Here is a 14,410-nt window from a genome sequence, read left to right on the forward strand (position 1 = left end):
GACTCTAGAAAGGGTCCATCATTTATTCTGTCCTTCAACATGTAAGAAGCAGGTGTTTTCGGCGAAGGAAGTATTTTTCCCTCTCTTGTAACTACCTCCTTGTCTTTTACAAACACGTTTTTCAGTCTTTTAACCCATGAAGGTTTCTTCTTGTCATCGTCATAATAATAATATGACATTTTTGATAAACTTTCCCTTCGCTCAAAAGATCGCGTACTATTCTGTTGCGGATTCCGTAACACCAACCTATCACAGCGCGATACGCACTAATGCACCAGTAAGAACACGATGCATCACTATAGTGCTTAACCAATAGCTTCTGCTGCCTTCTGTGATGAACCAATCAGCTCCTACTCTGTCTTGGTCACGCGGACCAGTCCCAGCGCGACACTTTTGACGTCACCAGCGCTCCAGCTTCTGCAGCGCCGACTGACCCCGCCTTTACAGGGTTTTTTCAGAAAGCCGTATTTACAAGATATTTTACAAAATTCCGTTAGTAACTTACACAAAACAATTCCACTAATCTGTTTCGCTAATAAAGTGATAGAAATTTCAATCACACAAGTATTCTGTAACCGGAGTAGACGACGCTTATCTCCTCAGAATTTTTAGACTCGCCGATAAAGCAACACTACTGGCTTTACCCTTCTGTCAGGCAATAACAAACGCGCTTCTCTAGGAAAGCACATACAGAGATCTTTTTCACCTCCTTAGAGACAATCCCAAAGTTTCGCTTGAACGCGTATTGCAATTACATTTACACACGTTCATACAGAAAACCCTATTCACATATACATGAACTCTGTTTTACCAGTAGGCAGCGCGTCCATCTAACCCACTACAGAACTCCTCTATTGTTAGCAAAAAGAGACGCCACTCCCTTTACCCTCCAATCGAGCTCGGGTTAAGACCTATTACTCTCCCAGTAGTAAGTTTTAGTCGGGAAGCACTGAATGATCCCTATACTTGAAGGCTGAAATTTCGTAAACTGTCCTCACTATACATTTATCCTTTCACACCTAAGGTCCCTAAACAGTGATATACGCCAATACCACCGCAGTATATGACAATACTAATTCTTTGAAACAGACTAATGCACTGTGTGACTTAACCTTGCCACACTTCCTCCAGCTGCAGACGGAGGCACTGGCTTCACCCTACTCTATGAAGCCTTTCCAAGACCATATTTAACATAGTAAGTACGAACTCAACAGATGTCAGTCATAAATCTGTACATCAAACTATATATATATATATATATATATATATATATCACCTTATACATAATCCTAGCTAATTTCCTTAGCAACCACTACTCTGCTACCAAGATATAACTGCTACAGCGCGGCTCCAGAAATTATTTCTAATCAATACTCACCATTTCCCTGAAACCTTTAAACACTCAAAACATGCACTAGTGGGGCCCATAACACTGCGCATTTACCCTGTTCACTTACACTTGGCTTCAAGGCTTCTGGTGAATCGCAATGTAGAAATGCTATAACATTTGGTGTTCATCACCACCCCCTTTTCTGAATCATAACATTTGGTGGAGCGTCTAAAACCTATTTAATATTTACACTAAAAGTTCAAAACAATTTACCATGATTTCATATTAAACACTTTTATTCAGACACACCACCATAATGGCAATGGATCAGCTAGAACGAAAATTAGGCGTAGGAAGAAACAAAGACCAGCTTTTAATTCTTCATTTCTCAAATTTTTATTCAAAGCAAACTTTTAGTATGTCCGACATTACGCATTTATTGATTCTTTATTTAATAATTCTTAAACTTTATTTTAAAAAAAAAACATGATCATTTTATTAAGAGCTCAAAAAAATCGCTTTATTATAGAATTCAGTAAAGTTTAGCAAAGAACAGATAGTTCCAAATTCAATCTCTCCAAACATCCCTGACTAACACCCTCATCTTATCCTAACAGTCCTGCAAAGCAAACAAATAAGAAAAACATAAGAGTTCTTACATCCAGGAATCGGTCAGCAAATGGGCAGCATCTCTGATGGAAATGGAAAAAGCGACCCCAACCTTACAAGTACAGGGGTTTTATACCTTATTTCTCAACTTAATCTATCTAAAAAAGTAACTAACATCACCATCTTGTGTTCTGATTGGACAAATTCGGGTAGATGAGTACTTCCTCACCATTAGCATTTGTTATTCACATGATTCAGCTAATATTATAAAAGTCTATTGTTTAGACAGTCCGTGGCCTAGGCACATCACATTTTAGTAACATTGCTCTTCTTTCCCATGGTTTGGGTATCCGATCATTCATGCTTGGCACCCATCCTAGGTTCCGGGTGAGGTAACCTTGAACTCTCCCTCAAGCACAGTCAGCTCACTTGCGCTGGCAGAAATCTTTGACGCGCCTGCGCAGACCAACACCCACTCGCAGTAGCTCAGAGCGGCCATTTTCTCACTAGGCTTCACAGGCCACATTCGGAACTATCATAGAAACAAACAAAAATCCATGTTAATTATAGTAATGAAACCCATTCTGTTTACCTCCCACCATGCTAATGTTTCCCATTAGTCATTAACTAGCAGTATGGCACACAAATGCGTTTTATACTTACATAATCGACCGTCTCTTTTCACAAAACATACACAAAAGCACATTTAAATAGCGCTTTGTTTATATTGAAGCTATGCATTAATCCACACCACAATAAAAATACATATTAGCTAGTATTATTGCGACATATAAGCAGAATTAGTATTCCCCATGTATAAATAAAAAATAATAATGAAATAACGTGTGCATCTTACTGTATGGTTGATTATTTTCACAAAACATGCAATTAGTAAACATTATTGTTATGGGACATTGACTTCATGAGGGGTACACAAAATGTTGTGTTTGCCACCTCGTTCCATCATCTGGCATCCCACAGAGCCCGGGGAACCGACAAAGAAGTCATCCAAGTAGTGTGTTACCAACGTGTGACCTGTGTGGTGCGTGAAATGCCAGTGCAAAAAGGTGCTGAAAAGTTCGAATAAAGCACATGCCATGGAGCAACCCATCGGTAATGCTTTGTCCACGTACCATTTACTTTTAAAATGGATACCCAGAAGACCCCAATCATCTGGATGGACTGGAACCGAAACGCAGACTTAATGTTACATTTTGCCATCTCTGCAGTTGCGCCCGCGGTCACTACTAGTGACATGGCCACGTCAACTGAGGAATATGAAACCGAGGCAGCCTCCTCATCAATGAAAACGTTCACAAAAGACCCCACTGGCCATGACAAATGCTGAATTAGTCTGTACTGACCCTCCTATTTTTTGATCACCACTCCAATGGGTGATATTATCATTTTCTCTAATGGCCAATCATTAAAAGGGCCTGCCATCCTCCCTTCACCCACCTCTTTACTCAATTTTTCTTGAACCACCTTGCTGTGCTCCGCTGCTGACTTTAGGTTATCTGCCCACCTTCTCTGCCTTGGTCCCCAGTAACCCAAATGAAACCCCCAGTGAAAACCATCCAAAAGTGTCTGTTTTGCCGCCGCATCCTCATACCCTTGTAATGCTACTTCCAACTTTGACAACCTAACTCGCGTAGGAGCCCTTTGGCCTAGAGCCCTGTGCCCCTCTACCCTCCCTACCACCCTGAACGTGTTGTGAGGTGCCCGATACGCCTTTGCCCACCTGCTGCCACTGATGGCTTCCCTGTGCTTTGACTTCCCAACAGTTAACAAGGGGATGCTGCTTACCACACTTGGAGCATTCGTGCCAATACTTACAATATTCCCTTGTACATAATCCTTTATTTAAATCCCAGCATGCCCCAATTCCAGTTTGTGTCGCGGCTGCGCCTCCCGCCCCGCCCCGGGTGGGCTTCCTCTGAAAGGGCCGGTAAACTAAAGGCAGCCCACTAGCTGTAAAAATGGTCTTACCACCCGCTGCCGCTCCCATTGTATGCTGCCATAAATCAGTGTCTAACTCCCCCCACTTTTGCCTCCGGGTCCCATGCCAGCCGTGCTCGGAATTCCTCATTATACTGAGCCCAAGCATACCCACCCCTTGTAATCTGGGCTTTCCAAACCACATCCATATACTTGAATATAGCCACGCTGCGCTCCGGAAACTCCTCACAGTATACGCTTGCATAAATCAAAAATGCTCCTGTCCAGTTCTCAATGGTCAATGGCACTTTAGGGCGCTTAGCCAACTCATACTCCTCTTCTTTCGAACCCTCTTTGGATCTCACCTCCCTATGAAGGAGCTTCAGTATTTCAACGTATTCTCCCTTCCAAATGCGCTCCTTAGTTGCCAACATTAAATGAGCAGCCAAAGGCTTAGTCACCCCCATGTAAGGCAGCTTTTTAATTTTCAATTCCTTGCTTTCCAGGGTCTCCTTACCTCCCCCGGCTGCCTCTGTGTTAGTCCCGCTCTCAACCTTAGTACCCAATGCTATACCCCCATCTCCACTGCCTAGCCCCATATCCTTAACATATCTACCCTTGTGCAATCTCCTTTCCGTCACCTCCCCACCCCCTTACCCCCCGTCCCCGCAGACACAATTTTTGGTTTGGCCTGTGTTCTAGTAGTCTCACCTGGTTCTAAAGAGGATGCCCGGACTGACTCCGACCGCTATGCTACCCTTTCAGATTGATCCCTTGTTCGAGGAACCCTCACTGAGGGGCTGCGCTCTCTTTTGCATCCTGCCGCCACGTCCTGTTTCTGCTGCACCACTCCTGAAACCTGCAAGAGACTATGAGACACGTGAGAGGGCCCCCCGCCTCTATATCCCGCAATTCCCCTTCCTCAGGGCTGTCATCATCATAATCCAGCAAAATCGGCTCCTCCACCTGAAGCATCTCCATACCAATATCCACAGCACGGGCCTTACCAGACCCAGCATTACCAACACTGGCCCTCATGGCCTCCGAAATCTTTCCTTGCGGTGGAGCCGACTGTACCCGCCGGTACTCCCCCATGCGTTGACTCTGAAAATCCATAGCCGCCGGCAAGGCAGACCACCTTGACCTGCCTTTCGTTGGGGCCAGCGAGGCCGTGCAAGACCTTCGTGCGCTGACCGCGACGGGGATCCCTCGCCGGTACAGAATGCGCCACGCGAGGCTTCACCCTCCCTTCACCTCGGCGCCAGTGGGCCACTCCCCGCCCTACCGAGTCTGCTACACTGCGACGATCTGTACCCTGCAAAGAAAAAGTTTGAACTAATGTGCTGGGTTCCTTTTAACTAAGCGCTGCACCTGATCTACGCCAGCCCGAGGCCGATGGCCCCGCCGACCGCCTCCCGACCAGACCTGACTGTTCTGCCCTGCTAGTACCTACCACTGGGGGTGGGTCCCCCCTTCCTCCTCATCTCTCCACTCTAACATGGCCTCCACCACTGCCGATGTGGGGCCCCAATTCCCCCCCTTACCAACATCCCCCTCCCCCATCTGCCGCCCCGCTGGCCCACCTACCTCCGCTAAACCCTCCAAGGGGGCCTGCCAGTCCAAATGCTCCCCCACATTGCGACCCGGCACACCCAAAGATCAGGAGGGAATATTGTCTAAACCCTCCCAAGCCTGGCCCCCCAGCCGGCTCGAACTCCTGTTGCACCTCCATGAATTAGCCCGCGGCCCCTTGAGCCATGTCCCAAGACCCTGCTTTACGAGCCCCAAAAGAACTCTCGCCGTGAGAAAAGCTCCCCCCGACCTACCCCGCTCAAAAAACTAAAAATCCCTTATGAATTCTCACCCCCCCACCTGCGCCCATTCACTATCCCCCCTGGAGCTCCCCCCTACCGAAAAAGCTCCCCCCTTGAGAGATGTGGAGGTGAAAATAATAAGAGTCTGCCAAAATTTCCCTCAGCGTCTAAATCCTCCACAGCATCTTGGGGAATATCACCCTCACGTCCCATGTCACATGACAGGGGGGCCTGACCCATATCCAATGCACTTCCCTGCGTGCTCACATTTATATTCTGTGAGCTTTTAGACAAGCTGCTCAGCTCCTTCCCCCTCTGCATCACACCCGTAACCTCCTTCGGTGCCACCCCCCCCCCCTCCCAACTGCTCGGCCCCTCCCCCAGCGCCTTAAATCCTTCAATGAGTGCCCCATCGTGCACTGCCGTCTACCGCTCCTGTGAAGGCCTCGCAGCTGACGGAAGCGGAGCGCTTCCCGCCCCCCCACCTTCCCCCACGCTTCCCGGTGCTTACTGGCGAGGCGTCCGCCCCCTCACCTAATTCACGGAGCCGGGCTGCCTCGACGGCATTATCCGCTGCAGCCGGGCGCCTCGCCATCCTGTCAGAGTCTCGCGCCGCCCTGCCTGCCGCAGTCGACCCCTCCCCGCATACAACCCGACCTACACAAGCCGGGGCCGTCTTCCTCGTGCGAGACCGGCCCGCTCACTTACCGGGGAGCAACACCGCCTTTTATGGGATGTACACGCGGCCACCGCAGCCGCAACGCCAGCAGAGGTCTGCCACGCAGGCCCCCCGTCGACCACCAAATCCATCCTGCCGGCTTCGCTCAACAGGCGAAGCGCTTCTAGCACCCTGTAATCTGCCATGACTCAGGTACAATTAGTCATCGAAATATTGCCTAAATTACCTCCTAACTCACTCTAAGTATAACTGACAAAAAATTCCTAACACTAAGCTCCCAGCCACCAGGTCACCAAACCTAAAATGGTGGCTGGGAGCAGGAGCCCGAAGTATTTATGCTTGGGCTCCTTTTGGGCTACAAACCAGCAAGCCCAAAATTAACATGGCCATTATCTAAACACCCGCCCCTCCCAAACTGCCCGGGGGGAGGACCTCCCTGCGGTCTGCCACCCGCCCCTCCCAACTGCTCCGCCCCTCCCCCAGCGCCATAAATCTTTTGCAAGTGCCCCATTGTGCACCGCCATCTACCAGCTCCTCTGAAGGCCTTGCAGCTGACAGGAAAGAGGAGCGCTTCCCGCCCCCGCCTTCCCCCACGCTTCCCAATGCTTACTGGCGAGGCGCCCGCCCCCTCACCTAATTCACGGGGCCAGGCTGCCTCGACGGCATTATCCGCTGCAGCCGGGGGCCTCGCCTAGCCGTCAGTCTCGCGCCACCCCGCCCACTGAGTTAGACCCCTACCCGCATACAACACGACCTACGCAAGCCGGGGCGGTCTTCCTCATGCGAAACCGGCCCGCTCACTTACAGGGGAGGAACGCCTCCTTTTAGGGGATGTACACGCGGCCACCGCATCGCCAGCAGAGGCCGGGCGCGCAGGCCCCCCGCTGACCACCAAATCCATCCTGCCGGCTTCGCTCAACAGGCGAAGCGCTTCTAGCACCCTGTTATCTTCCATGACTCAGGTACAATTAGTAATCCAGATATTGCCTAAATTACCTCCTAACTCACGCTAAGTATAACTGACAAAATCTTCCTAACGCTAAGCTCCCAGCCACCAGGTGACCAAACCTAAAATGGTGGCTGGGAGCAGGAGCCTGAAGCATTTATGCTTGGGCTCCTTTTCGGCTACAAACCAACAAGCCCAAAATTAACATGGCCGTTATCTAAGCCACCCCCCACACCGCTCCTCCCATACTGCCCGGGGGGAGGACCTCCCTGCGGTCGTCTGCCCCCCCCAAGGCTCCCATGGGACGGGAAGACGGACGAGGAGGTAAATTCCTTGTGTACCTTTGTTTTGGACAATTCATAGGCATTACTAGTTGTGTCCGATGTTGAGTTTGCCAGCTGTCGCATTTCATATGTTGCACTGCTTCATGCTAACAGTAAAAATCTGCACACCACACAGGCCTGCTCTGAGATTACTGTTTGCCAATATGTAAAGGGTAGCTGTGACCTTCTAAAAAGGTTGCAGTCTCATTGTGCCTACGGGTCTTTTGATATTACTAAAATGAAAGGATTATCCAGTGGAGAGCATCTACACTTCCTTTTCCACGTCTAAAAGTGTCACAATCTACCCTAGGTATGCTACTGTACCTCCCCCTACTGGCAGGCTGCTTTCTCCTCACCACTAGAACTTGATTTACCATTTCCTAGTAGTTTGCCCTACTCCAGCTGTTGTTTTTTTCCCTTGGATCATCCCTGCATTGGTGTGGCTGATTTGTCTGTTGTGTCCTAAGTGTGTGTTCGGTGAGCTGCTGCGTATGTGTTGTCAGCTGTCTATGTAATCTATTTTAAGACTAGACTGACTTAGCTAACCATATATTTGGCCTTTCTTATTGGTAGTTTGTCAAGAGTTTCACTTGCTGCCACACGCAGATTGGGAGGGGGTGGGGGTCAGACGGGAGCGGCCATTTTGTGGCTTTGGGGTGCCTTGGGAATAGCCCAAAAGCAGCACAATTTCAAGCAGGTGGGGGGACACAGCACACAGTAAAGCCCCCTTTCCTCTACCTTAGTGGAAACAACAAACTGCAGGTGAGCCCCAGAACACACAGCAAGGGCAGCCCCCTCAGTCTCTTCAGCTGATCCACTTTGGTAGAGATTCCTCTTGACCTAGTAGTTTCCTAATCTCCCAACCTAAGATCTAAACCCTCAGGTTGCACCGGGGTCAGAAGTAAGGACACCGTCCCTCTGCACCCCTTTCCAGTATGTCTCAGGCTAGACAGAGCACACGCCAGCGGCGTATCAGCGACACACTCTCCTCCAGTACTCCCTATCACAGGGTGATTCTCAGTATGTCCCAGGCTAGACAGAGCACACGCCAGCGGCGTATCAGTGACACACTTTCCTCCAGTACTCCTTCCAGGTCAGGCCACACCCCAACCTGGCTTTCCCCCCTCCTTGGGGAACGACCTCCAGAGGCCCCACAAATGGTCAAGCACTCTAGACGGTCAAATGCTCAGCGAGCCAGGACTTCTGCACCCTCTACTTAGGAGCGGTACTGCCCAACACCAGGACCGCCGGAGTTCTGGTTACAGACACTCCCCGTCCTCTAGACACATGAAGATCCTCCTCAAATGACCTATGTACAGCTTAGGCCCCTGACCTGGCGCTCCCTTAGGGAAGCCTCCAGGCCCTGAGATAGGGTTTCAGGCCAACGTGGGACACACCGTCCCACACTCGCTCCGCCTCCACTGAGACAGGGCGTGAGCCCCTACACCCCTACCATCCTAATGGGATCTAGCTGGGCTACACATGAACCTCTTCACCTACACAGGATCATCAGATACACAAGCCACTGCTTTTAGAATCACTCCCTAATGCCTCTGCAAGACACCTAGCACACCGCCAGACGTCCACATCTTGTCCAGTTCCTCTGCAGGACCTCCTGCACACCACCAGAGGTACACCTCACGTGCAAGCTCCTTAAAAAAAAAAAAACTTGCGCCAACTCCTCCAGTTCAACACACCACTCATTCACACACAACCCCCCCCTCGGACTGGTAAGGCAGTTTCTACCACCCCTAATTCCTCAACCTGACCACACGTGACACAGGTACCAAACTCTGGGAGCGGGGCGGGGAACAAATGTACTGGACACTATTAAGCTGCCACCACTGGATCCTACCACACTGGGGAATCCAGACACACACACTACACTCAGGGAACAACCACCCTCCTGAGCTAGCCATTTCTCCTCCACACCCCTTCTCTCTCCTATCTACCCACACACACACACATGGGGATAGGAACAGGGATTGGGCACTGGACCCAGCAAGGGATTCCTAAGCTATGGGAACCTCCCCCTCTACTGGCGTCCCGCCCTGTCACTTTCTCTCATCTGCCACTAAACATAAAGCGCAGAAACACATTTGAAAATGACACTCTAGAGGAAAAACAAAAACAATAATCCCAAACATGTGACTATCTGAAAAAAATAGTAGAGTTTTGTAATGTAGCCAGTTGTCGCTATGGCACTGCGCAAACACAAGTCCAAATCCGCACCGCTGACTACCAATGTTAGAACTGGCTATTTCTGGTAGGCTAAGGCTGACGCCAAAGCCAGGCAGAAACCACCATTCTAGTCAGGGCAAGGAAGTCACACGCCAAGATAACCTCTGCTCACCCCCTTGGTAGCTTGGCACAAGCAGTAAGGCTAAACTCGGAGGCGATGTGTAAAGCATTTGCGCCAGCGCACAACAGCAACAACATACTAGGCACACCACAAAAGAGACTCCACACAAGGTTATTATAAAAATAACTTTTGTATTGTAAAAACACATCAGATAAAATCACACATATACATTGTGCCAACTGGCACGGGCAATATTCACATGGGATTATTCACAAGACAGGGCCACATGGGCCACTGTCAAAATCAGCACTTAGTAGAAATGAAATACTGTCAGAAATTAGAATAAAAGAATATAAAATCACTGTAGCACAAAGTAACAGTTATACATCACATCCAGTAACTACTGGGAACAGGTAAGTACACACTACGCAACCCTAAACACCTTAGGAGCATGTCACGCAGGGAACCAGGACCTCCCTAAGACCACCTGTACTAACCAGAACAACCACCTAAGAATAAAATACATTTAGGGGTATCCACAAGAACACATTACCCATGATGCATGAACCACATTCAGAGGAGTAATAAAGAGAAACACATGATGCCTAAAACATTCAGAGGTGCAGGTCATGGAAAGAAAGACACATGATGCATAAACCTACACATTCAGAGGTGCCAGAACATAAGTCAATAGCGCAAAAACACACAGTAGGCAATTACTATTAAAAACATAGGAATCACATTGCGCATAACTTACATAAGCCACCACTTGTGGCAGTCCCTAGGCCAACTGGCCTTGTGGGGCAAGGATGCCCTGAGTCCAATGTCAGAGCGCGCTGCCATGCAGCGCCAGTCGCAGAGTACAAAAAGCCTAAACGTGGCAGCTGCCCACAAAGTGCTGGGCAGCTGGAGAATCAAACTGCGCCAGGTTGGAGCCACACAGGCTCTGACATTAACTGTGCACCCAGAGTTGGAGTCCCCCCTCTGGGGACTCGAAATCAACCAAATGGCGCCAAGAGCCTTGTGGGCTCTAAACAAACACTGCGGCCAAATGCTGAAGCCACACAGGCTCTTAAACCAATGCGCTCCCTGGTAGGAGGGGGCGGGCACCGACAATGTGCCCCGGCGCCCCCCTCCAATTAAAATGGCCCCCCAGGGAGCCTCTCGGGGCTCTAGAACGTTGGGGCGACCCGCTGCCAATCGGGGCCGCCCTGACTCGGCATTCACGGTGGAGTCCCCTACGGGGGACTCTAGCTTCACAACATGCCCCCAGAGCCTCCCACAGGCTCTGCAACCACGGTGGGGCGACCCACTGCCATTCGGGGCCGCCCTTCCTCAGTGCCTCGACCGGCACCAACTGCAGTCACACGGAGCCCCCCCCCAGCCCTGCCGACTCACCGGGCTCTCAGGGGCGGGCTCCTCCGGGCGGCGGCTCTCCTTCGCTCGCGGTGGGGGCAGGCACCGACAATGTGCCTCGCGCCCCCCCGCTCATCTTCGCCTGCCGCCCCTCTCCTCTCTTCTTCTCTCCGCAGCGGGGGCAGGTACCGGCAATGTGCCTCGCGCCCCCTCCGCTACCGCTCCGCTACCGCTCCGCTCCGCTCCTCCAGGGCTCCCTTAGCAATGGGAGCCCTGCACCGGCGCCACCAGCCGCCATCTCCTGGGCGCCTTCTTCCTGCGGCATCCTCTCTTCTCTCCCGCTGCGGGCGGGACTTCCGGCCGGCCTCGCAGTGATTGGCCGGCCGGCCAAGCACTTCCGGGTCGCCGCGGGCAGCGCGGCGGCCCGTGTTCAGACAGGCAGGCGGCAAGGCAATCAAAATATCGGCGTGGGCAGCCAAACCAAAAACGGCACATAAGCGAGGTGGGCACTCGCAGACCAAACAACAATCTAGTGGGGCAAATCCACGCCGGGTGGGCACCGGCTCCCAACAATAAAGCGCTCTTAGCGCTAAACACGATCCACAGCGCTACAGACGAAAATGAAGCGCTCCAAAGCTCTAGAAAACAGGCAGAGCGCTCCCAGGCGCTCAGGGGGAAGTACAGCGCTTCCTGCAGGAAAATGCAGCTTCTCCATGCTGCAAAAAGGTCCCAGAGATTTCAAGGGGGCAAAGCAATGTCCCCCCCATCTGCCCAGGCAAGGCAGAGGGGTCCCCCAGCAGTCCTCCAGGCATCCAGGGGCTGGGCAGCGCCCGCCCCTGGTAGATTCAAGTCAGAAACAAGAACATTTTGGAAGGGAACACAGCCCCTTCTTATACAGCCAAAAGTCTTTGAAGTCCTTTGAAGCAGGCAGTGTGAGAACCAGCTAGAACTGGTTATAGGGAAGTCCCTTCAGTATCAGGGACAGAGGTGACAGTCGCCCAGCGGGAGGTGGAGCCAGCTTTGTAGTTAGGCAGGCACAGCCCTTCACTATCAGGTGCCATCTCCTCCCACTTCCCTGGCAGCAGACGTTGCCTTCCATCCATGGGCTGACTTCAGACAACCTCCTGGGCTCTCCAGCCCCTGTCATCCTCAAACCAGACAGTTAATCTACAAGCAGGCCCAGGCACTCTGGGCCAGGCTCACCAGCCAATCACATGCCAGCAACAACTTACACAAATATGCCAACTTCCAAAAGTAGTACTTCTAGACTAGACACAGTCATGCCGCATATATCATTTTGCAGCATTCATTCTCACGAGTTCGTACATACCAAACTCGCCCCTGCACTCCCCACACATCAGGAACTACCATGGGCATACATATTCCCCATTCATTCCTATGGGAGGGCAGGTCACTCGCCACTCATTCACAGAGAGCTCAAGCACTTTACACTGTACCACAGTGAAAAAGTGCGCAGAGGCCTAAAATCACCACCACCAGGTTCCAGAAACAGGCTAGGAAAAAGCAAAAAGTCTGGGGGTGATCCTGCCCAAAGGGCCGGGTCCAACGCTGTTCAGTAAGTAGTTTTGTAACCAATTTGGTAGCTGCTCATTTTAATGTGTTCACGTTATGCTACTTGTTAACGCTGTAAATACCATCATTAGGGATTGGAAGGCTAGTTACTGATGTTTGTTAATCTTGTTAACCTCTTTCCTCCACCAAGGTCCCTTTGAGCCCATTGGTCCGACATCAAATGCTGTTAGTCCACCCTGCGCCTGGAATCCCGCTTCTCTGAGTGATAATGAAAGCGTGTTCCTTACATCGTATGTGAAACCAGATTGGCGACCATCATCAGGTAGGTTAGATTCTAAAGACACCACTTGACTGACTCTAGGTAACAGGGCATTACTGTTGATAGAAGAAGAAGTAACATTCAAAACCGTTGGTGGCAGGTCTGGAGGAATGACAAACTCGCAGAAAAGTGTTAACTCAGGAAGGGCCGGATTGCCATTTCCCTCAATCATATATTCCCTTGGTGGGCTGGCGCCACTGGAGGCCGGTTTTGTAAGCCCAGGACCGCTGCTGGTCCTGCTTGACACTTTCACCTGCCCTTCTAAATGAATTGCAGCTGGTACAGGGGCTTCAAGAAAAAGAGAGAAAGGGAAGAATGGTGGTCAGAGTAGAGATAGCAGAGAAGGAGTGTGAGAGACTGAATGGATGGAAGGAGAGAGCGGGGAGAGGAAAAGGAGCAAGGTTGTTGGACTATTTTTGCTTGGGCTGTTTTTGGTTCCCCAGTTCATCTATGAGCCTTTAACTGTACTACACATTCTAATTTCATGTTGTGAAGAGTAAAAATATTAAAGGGCAAGCTTGCATATTTATATTTCTGACGTTGTACAAGTCGTGACTCTAAGGTGCTTTCGATCATTTGTCGTTGAAATTAGAATTAGACGTGTACAGGCCCATAAACAGCAGTTATAAACAAGTATAGAATCATTCCTTCCGTCTTATTGTTGTTGGATGCCCTCACTGCAACAGGTAGTTTTCTTCGGTATATAGATTTGGAGCAGTGTTCTCTAGAAGTGCTCATGTGGTCATCGAAGTGATCAAAGTCATCCCATATCAGTTGTGAATAATGCATCTCGTTAAGGCCTTACTTATTCAGATTGATGCAGATTTGGGCTTCTTATTCTAAAAGGACAACCAGTCTGCAAAGAAGCCAAACTCTACTGGGTGCACTCAAACCTGACAAAGCAAAACGCAAGAACGCTACATAATTCTTTCCCTGTATTTCTGCAGATTATTTTTGGACAGAGTGACTAGTACTGTTTTGGTGAAGTAGTGTCCTGTGGCTGGGTTTGAATTAGACAGAATAGTGTTGTGTACTTGGAGCCTTCTTTCTACACAGTGTCACTTTATGGGTGAACAAGTACACTGTACTGGTCATTCTTTGTTTGACCAGGAGCTTGTAGATGGTGGCTTTGCCCATTGTGTTTATTAAATGAAAGGTAAGTAGTGTCTGTACTAGAGCAGCATTTTCATTTCTATGATTGTTTTGAAAAGTTGGTACTTGGGGCCTAGGGTGGTAGGCTGATTGTACACCTGTATGTTGG

General features: G+C 50.0%; 1 protein-coding gene across 1 annotated transcript in view; it reads left to right on the forward strand.

The window, feature by feature from the left end:
• Window positions 1–14,410, forward strand: part of RIPK2 (receptor interacting serine/threonine kinase 2) — a 294,374-nt gene that overhangs the window by 235,570 nt on the left and 44,394 nt on the right. Inside the window, exon 10 of the mRNA XM_086965968.1 lies at window positions 13,021–13,152. Coding sequence (XP_086822094.1) covers window positions 13,021–13,152 — 132 coding nt within the window. The remainder of the gene's footprint in view (window positions 1–13,020; window positions 13,153–14,410) is intronic.

This window comes from Lissotriton vulgaris, chromosome 4_1, assembly GCF_964263255.1.
Source record: "Lissotriton vulgaris chromosome 4_1, aLisVul1.2, whole genome shotgun sequence".
Lineage (NCBI taxonomy): Eukaryota > Metazoa > Chordata > Amphibia > Caudata > Salamandridae > Lissotriton > Lissotriton vulgaris.